At 36.2% G+C, this 8,527-nt stretch overlaps 1 protein-coding gene across 1 annotated transcript; it reads left to right on the top strand.

The window, feature by feature from the left end:
- The first annotated feature begins 6,805 nt into the window (after positions 1 to 6,805).
- Positions 6,806 to 7,646, top strand: LOC121739515 (protein TSSC4). Its single transcript, XM_042132017.1, has one exon. It carries the CDS (start codon positions 6,937 to 6,939, stop codon positions 7,588 to 7,590), a length of 654 nt encoding a protein of 217 aa, XP_041987951.1. The 5' UTR covers positions 6,806 to 6,936; the 3' UTR covers positions 7,591 to 7,646.
- The last annotated feature ends 881 nt before the right edge of the window (positions 7,647 to 8,527 follow it).

Here is an 8,527-nt window from a genome sequence, read left to right as displayed (position 1 = left end):
CGTCGTCCTTTTTCACCTGGCATAATATGAAAGACGGGCGTGAGTGTGAAGACAGAAGGACGATGTTTGATTTTTTGCGTTAGTCGCCCTCTTAATTAACTAATGTATAACTTTGTGTGTAAACTAAGCTTGACACGCAACATTCTCGATATGAATATCCATACTAATATTGTATTGTCTGTCAAGAAAGTGAAGAAATTAAAAAGTGGCAACATCGTAGTATCATCCCTTTCAAATCAATCTAAGAAAAAAGGGATGACACTACGATGTTGTCACTTTTTAATTTCTTTACTTTCTTGACAGACTGTAAATGCGAAAGTGTGTCTGTCCATCAGTTGCGGGTGTCATCAACTATAATAAAATAACTTTTTTTAAAAAGTTTGAGATTTTATAACAGAAGTTTAGCTTCTCAAATCTCAGTAGTATAATTCTGTCTACTCTGTCAGTAGCGTTGTTGATTGATTGACTTCTTGGCATCAGCCAATCAAAAGCGAAAGTGAATAGGCCAAAAAAACTTTACTACTTTACGTGTCATTTTACGTATTTTTTTTGTAAGTTCGTGTTGTTAACTATCCAGTCGATCCGACCCGTTTTTGTACAAATTTCTTAAAAAAGAATTTACTTTTTAAAAGTTAGTTAAAAATAAATAAATTGGTTTAATTATGAAGGTTTAATTATTTTGACACATTAAAGTACTTAGGTTTTAATGTTGCTCCATTAATTACAACTCGTTAATGAGTTCTGCTAACAGATTTGCCGTGAAATTCGTATCGTGACTTCTGTTTACGATCCTATATTTAGTCTTGTTTAGTAGGTTAGGTTATTTTTGCCCAAAAATGTATGTCATGCATAATAGTTTCGAAAAAAAAACAAAGACCATTTTCATTCCAAATTCGAACTTAAAAACCTTTTTTTTATCACATAATGATGGTTTGGCTCTTCTATGCTTTAACCTTAGAATTTAGATATTCTGTAGCGTAGTAGCACTTACAAAATTAAACGTTACAATAGTCTCATATTGTTTACATTTACGAGAATAATGAACCGTTTAGGATCGATATTTTCAGTCTAGACTCCTGAATCTAGACAGCGAAAGGTTAAACCTGGGGTGAAAGGAAATTATGACGCCGGGACTCCAGACTGTTTTGGGAATGAGCCAGGGCTGCCAACTGTGCCTGCTGGCTGCTATACTGATAACCCTAAGGGCTAAGGCCTAAGAGTGTGCATTGACAGCTATTATAGGTTAGGTATCCAAATGGCCAATCAACATCCCAAAAAACTACTCGACTAATAACTTCTATGCTTTATTATGTTTTCTTAACTTAAGCCGTAACTCGTAAGTCGTAACACTTGTGACTTCTCGTCTTAACGTAATGATTAAGGTTGGGTTGCACCAGAGGCGTGGTTAAAGTTAAAGTTATGGTCAAAGTTATGGTTATAGTTAAGGCTAATTTAACTTTAACCTTAACTTTGACCACAGAATTTGACAGAAGACGTTGCTGATCCGACAAGGCTTTATAAGAACGTGGGCGGGGGCGCTGCTGGTAAAGGAGAACTGTCAAAAATGGCATTTTTGTATGATGATTGATGACAGCGTTAGTGCATTTAAAGCCTTGTCGAGCTCTAGGTTATGGTTAAAACTTAAATATGACGTCTTGATGGCGTCCATTTTATAAAGTTAAAGTTAAACTTTAACCAAAGATTTGACATTTTGCATTGTAGTTAAAGTTATAGCACAGAATAGATAATAGTACAAGTAGTTATATGTAGTTAAAGTATGTTGGTGCAACTCACCCAGACGCGACGCGATGCGGCAAAATCGAGTAAACGAAATCTTAAGGCTTTGCATTACACCTTTATAATATAAACCGAATTTGCATCTCTTATAATTTTTCAAAGTAATCACTAACCATAGATAAATGTTCTATCTAGCTAGCGGTCGCTTTTGACTAGATGTGCTATGACTAAAACAACTATAATTAGAACAGCGAAATTAACTATTTTATTTTATGAATGAAACTATTATACCTACAGCCCGTTGATAGGGCATTGTCGGGGTTAAATCAACGTGTTGAAATTGTGTTCTAATGCGATTTACATAAGGATCAAAATACGTTTTAATATTGTTTTCATATTTTAATCATTTAGGGTAATTTTGTGAGTCATCGGTAGGTAAGTGCCAAATGCCACTGTCATGAATGTAACGATGTACCGTAGGACTGTTTATGTTAAATGGGCATCAATTAACTATTAAAAACATTAATCTTATTAGGTAGGTACCTATAAGTAAGTAAGTACATATTTCTAAGCTGACCGCACATAATATTTTGTCTGCACCGTACGCGCCGACACACTACACTGTTGACTGTACACATGAAAGGCGCGTACGGTGCGGAGTGCAGCCGAATGTACCTACGAGGTTTCACGTCATCTATATCTATACTAATATTATAATTCTGCAGAGTTTGTTTGTTTGTTTGAACGCGCTAATCTCAGGAACTATGGTCCGATTTGAAAAATTCTTTTACTGTTGGATAGCCCATTGATTGAGGAAGGCTATAAGCTACATTTTATCACGCTAAGACTAATAGGAGCGAAGAAATAGGGGAAAATGAGGAAAAAACGGGGGAAATTGTATGAAAGGGCTTATTTGAACGCGCTAATCTCAGGAACTACTGGTCCGATTTAAAAAAACATTTTATTGTTAGATAGCCTATTTATTGAGAAAGGCTATAAGTTATATTTTATTTCGCTAAGACTAATACGAGCTAAGAAATAGAGGACAATGTGGAAAAAACGTGGAAAATTATATGAAAGGGCTTATTTGAACACGCTAATCTCAGGAACTACTGGTCCGATTTGAAAAAATATTTCAGTGTTAGATAGCCCATTTATCGAAAAAGGCTATAGGCTATATTTTATTACGCTAAGACTGAGGAGCGAAGAAATAGATGAAAATGTGGAAAAAAAACGGGGGAAATTATTTGAAAGGGCTTATCTCACGAACTACTGCAGCAATTTTTCTGTTATTTGGCAAACATGAAAAATATACCACGTGAAGGAACAAAGGCTATTTTATGCGGAAAACGGTTGCGTGAAATTCCTAAATTACGCAAGAAAAGCCGTGCGGAACATCTATATATTATAATAAAATCGTAGGAAAGTCAATTCTGTACATTGAATATTTGGGGTATAAATAAAGGGATGTGATCTACTATGCTAACGCGGACGAAGTCGCGGGCAACAGCTAGTAATTTCATACAACGAATTCGAAATGCGGCGCGTTCGGCGCGTGCGTACTGATAAATGTGCGATCAATTAATTTTTCGTAATTAGCTTCATTTTGATAAGACGAACAACAATTTCCTCTGCGAAGGTAGCTAACAGAGATAGAAAGGATAAAATAGTTCGATTTGATGGTATGGATTGTTCTATTTTATATTTGTAGCACAATGTTACTGTTAAATTATTTACTTAAATATAAGTACAAAAAATCAGCTGGTTACGCTGGTTAGTAATCTCTTTTACGGTTCAGTATGTACAGCATGTAGGTACTTGCGGCACAGAGTATAATATAATATTACTTAGTAGTATCAACTTGCGGTTTCGTTAGAAAACAGTAGATCTTACGTCTAATCATAGAGTAATAAGTCTAATCAAGTTGGCCAGTGGCCACTCCTGCTCTAGGATCGGTATATTCATTGCTGTGATATATCATATAACCCAGTAGATTTAGATATTACAATAATAATCTATATATATAAAACTCAAAGGTGACTGACTGACATGGTGATCTATCAACGCACAGCCCAAACCACTGGACGGATCGGGCTGAAATTTTGCATGCAGGTAGATATTATGACGTAGCATCTGCTAAGAAAGGATTTTGATAAATTCCAACCCCAAAGGGGTTAAAATAGGGGATGAAAGTTTGTATATAATAATACTTCTTGACGCGAGCGAAGCCGCGGGCAAAAGCTCGTTATCACTAAATCCTATTTGCTACCTTCTTATTATCTAGGTATTAACGATGTTTACTACTTTATTCTTACGCTTAGTTAACTCTGTTTAGTGTTTGTTTTCATAATTCTTGGATTATACATTGAATCGTAACGCTAGGTTTATACTTAAGCATCAGCGACATTTGTAATACTCCATGAACACGTGATACATAGTAAAATACATACCTAATATTATAAACTTAATCCCAGCAAGTCATAATGTTGTAGAAAATGCAACATTACGAACCAGTTAGAGCTAACTCGTTTTCTATAACGTTCGGCATAACATAATATCAACTAAATTAACTGCTTAGGAAGGTACGAGTCAACCCTTGAGCCGTTTCGAGTAGGTACTATAAAGTACATGTAATAATTAAACAGAAACACATTTACACTAATTTCAGAAGCACAAAAGATGTGGAAACTTGTGGATAGGTTTAAGGTTAACTTTAATGTCTAATATTGCTAGGAATTAGGATATAATTAACCATTAAATATTCGTTATCGTGCACAAGTGTAGGAAAGTGATGCAATATCCAGAAACGAGCTATTTATTTTGTGTTCCCTCCAAAACCTCATCGAAAGTTTCAGTAAAACCACTTTACTGAATCGACTCCTTGACTTGACTCTTTGACTGTATTGACTTTTTACTTCGACTTTGACTAGACTTTTGACCTGACGATATAAAGAAACGATGCTGAAAATTGTATGCAACAATAATTATTACTTATTAGGCAACAATACTGTTTTGCCGCCATTTATAATACTTGACACTGGCCATAGTTATATAGCCGAAGTGCTATAATAAGAGAAAAATAATAAAAGATATTTTGACAGAACGTGTCACTTGTCAGTAACATGACCATTGAGGTCGTCGAGGTACTATAGACTGGAGAGAGCCTTATATCGGTGTATAAAGGTAAGACTGCACTAGGCGTAACTGAACTGCAGCGGAACTGCGCGACACGACGCGTCAAAATATTCTTTGTATGAAGTTATATGAGACAACACGCACTACGTGGCAACTGAACTGCACTCAACTCAAACTCAAACTCAAAATTTTTTATTCAGAATAAATTTTTTCAAATATTCTCTGAACGTCGGGGCTACACAGATGCCTACCACCGGTTCGGGAACTAACCCGGCGAGAAGAACCGGCGTAAGAAACTCGCACGGGGCCATCTTTTTCTAAAAAGATGGAAAATTACAAAAAACTGCAACTGAACTGCGCGGCAAAGTTGATCAACTGACCAAAAGTGTCGCGACTTGTCGCGACGTGTAGTTCCGTTGCCGCGCAGTGCGGTTTGACAAACTTCATTTTCATAGTCAGTCAGCTGGTTGGAAGCGCTATAATCAGTTAAAATGTCCATGAACGAGGAAAAATTAATTGTATAGGCTACTTGACCTATATTCAATTTCATTAACCAAATACATATTTCTAGTAGAACTTGGCCTAGGAAACCCTATTTCACCCTTATCATGAAATAAAAGCTTATGATTGATAAATAAAGTCGATTTGAAAATATGTTTTTATGAAAATAGGATTTGTACTGACGAAAACGCTTTTGCGGTACTTCCGATTTGGATGTGACGTCATCGTACTCGTAATTTAATATCTTTTATTTATCGCGCTCGTTATATGTAAGTTTATTTGTACATAAATAATAAGAATAAGCCTAGAAAGATTTGTAAAATATATTTTCTTGAATAATTAAAATAAAACATCAGTTTTATATATTATCTCCATTTATTGTAGACGAGAAATGAAATGGCCAAAACTTTTCTCCATAAATTTTTCAACATTACAAATGATTTCTAATTTCTCCTAGTTAGAGTAGAGGTTGCCTAGATACTGAATATATTTTTGTAGCGCCGCTGCAGTTCAAGTGCGGTATACCCAAAAATGACGCGTCGTGTTGCGCAGTTCCGCTGCAGTTCAGTTACGCCTAGTGCAGTCTTACCTTAAGCGTCAAAAGCGTGTAATGTTATGTCCTACTTAGTAGGACATAACAAAGGAGTCGGTCTGCATATTTCATGTAATAAAAGTGTTAATAAAGGTTTTTAGTGAACATTTAATGCTAGATATTGTTGAGTTCTGTGGTTCCGCTAAATAATGAACCATAAGAATGGTCAAACAATGCCTCAAACACGTGGAATTAACATTAAATACGTAAATTTTGAATAACGTTTTTTGGGCTTTTCAATGGGTATTTTTGTAAGCTAAAAAGATAATTTTAAGTTTATTAATCCTTTATTTTTAGCACTAATGCCTTATATAGCACGATAAGGCATTAGTGCTAAAAATGTCAAATCAATTAAAAATTTGGCTATAAAAATTTCATAGCTTTTTACGTGTGTTTACGGATTCTCATCACTTGAACTATTAGTTAATCGATATCATGAACTAATTGACTTTCTTTCCTGTATCTTAATGTGCTTCGAAATAATCGACAAATAGAAATATTCAACAAAATAAAGGCACACTACTTGTATGAAAATAAGCACAAAATGGCCACGTGATGACGGGCTAAGACTACATCTATACTATAATACTTTATCTATGGCTTATGGCCAACTTAGTGGAATTTCCACTAGATCTGGTGGTTTAGACGTACCTTTCGGGACGTCTGGCAACGCTGGTTGTTGTTGTCTTTACGTTATTTAGTGGAATTCTGGTGGTTTGAGAGGCCATTTAGGTTTTAGCGGTTTCTGGTGGTTTACGCTGCTGAATTTGGTGGGTTAGTAAAAAAAAAGTTGGCAACACTAAACATGACATTTCGCTTTGATGAACAAAAGTTGTCAAAATCAAGTACTTAAACAAAAAGCATTATAATTTAATATTTTATGAATTTATGGCTAAACTATTTAGTGAATAAGTGTAAAAACATGAGCAGCTAAAGAAATTCTTCATGTTAAACAAAAACCCGTCACAAAGATGTCGTCCTTCCATGAGAGACAAAAAAGTCTTTTTGAAACACTGAAAAGCGCTGAAGAGGAATGTGGTTTTTCTAAGACAAACAAAGCGTCAGAAAATCAAGATTTTGGAACAATCGATAGACACAACTACAGAAAACTAAAACGAGAAATGAAACAGTTCAGAGGCAAAGAAAGTATTTACAAGCGGGGCGAAGCAAATATAAAGCAGTGTCTGCGCGCTAAGACTATACCTGATTACATGAAAAATCCACAGAAATGGGTTTACTACTCCTTGGCCGATGTAACACCCGAGCAAATGTCTGACCGGACAAACACAGCGACAGCATTGGCTCTCATGAAACAACTAGAAGAGAAGGAATCACAAGACACCATAGCAGAAGTTACAGACGAAACAGGAGCTGTATTTAAGAAGCCAACATTCAAAATATCCAAAACAATCAAACAACCTACTGAGGTTATAGAAAGTCCAGCTGAAGAAAATTCTGTTGTTTTCAAAAGCAATAAAATAGTTATGCCAGAATATGTAGTTGGTGTAACAAAGAAGAAAGATAAACCTAAAGTTAAGAAGACCCCAAAGGATGAAAGTGCAAAGTCAACTCTCGTTCTCAATCATTTGTATGATGACAATGATGAAGATGATTACGCTAAATGATTTTGTTTTACTGCCTAATGTAATTTATTGACTTTATACAAAAATAATAAATGACACATTTGTGTTTTATTTTACTTTGCAAGCAATTCTGTTTTTTGTCAGGGGGTTTCTTTAGTAAACCAGATTTTTTAGAACTGACCACATTAAGGGAGGAATTGTTCGGAATCATCCCACCTGCAACTTTTCGCCATCGTCCCACGCGAAAAACATACCATCCTCATCACCTTGAGTCTTCCACAGTGCGTTTTTCGCGTAACTTTCTGCCGCGCACTGTAAAACTCTGGAACGAACTGTCACCAGCAGTATTCCCAGAACTATAAGACCTGATAACCGTCAAGAAAAGAGCATATTCCCTCTTAAAAGGCCGGCAACGCACCTGCAGCTCTTCTGATGTTGCGAGTGTCCATGGGCGACGGCAGTTGCTTACCATCAGGTGACCCGTTTGCTCGTTTGCCCCCTTATTAAATAAAATAAAAAAACAATCCAAATGTTATATATAAAAGATTTTCTACATTTTTTATGAGATAAAACATTTCATTTCTATCTTTGTCTTTTAACTTATCCTTAAGCAGGCCCCTAGACAATCAATTTGATTGCCCAATGTTATGCATTGTGTAATATTATCGACCGTCTAGACTCTTAGGCTGGTTTTACAGTCACGCGTTTCGGCAGCGCCGTCGGAGCGCGCGCGCTCGGATATGTATGGGGGTAGTAGCTGCGTTTTAAAGTCCGCGCGCTTGAGCAGCGCCGTTCGTCCATACGTTTGTTACAGCTTCGAACGCGCGCGCTCCAACGGCGCTGCGAAACGCGTGACTGTAAAACCAGCCTTGAGCCTAGGCCAGCGGTAGGCAAGAGGCGGACCGCGAAAGGTCGAATCTCGGACTGCGAAATATTGGAATGTATTTTATACCAAGTATCAATTCATACATAGATAAGA

This window comes from Aricia agestis, chromosome Z, assembly GCF_905147365.1.
Source record: "Aricia agestis chromosome Z, ilAriAges1.1, whole genome shotgun sequence".
Taxonomy (NCBI): domain Eukaryota; kingdom Metazoa; phylum Arthropoda; class Insecta; order Lepidoptera; family Lycaenidae; genus Aricia; species Aricia agestis.
This window is presented reverse-complemented; position numbering and strand designations above follow the sequence as displayed.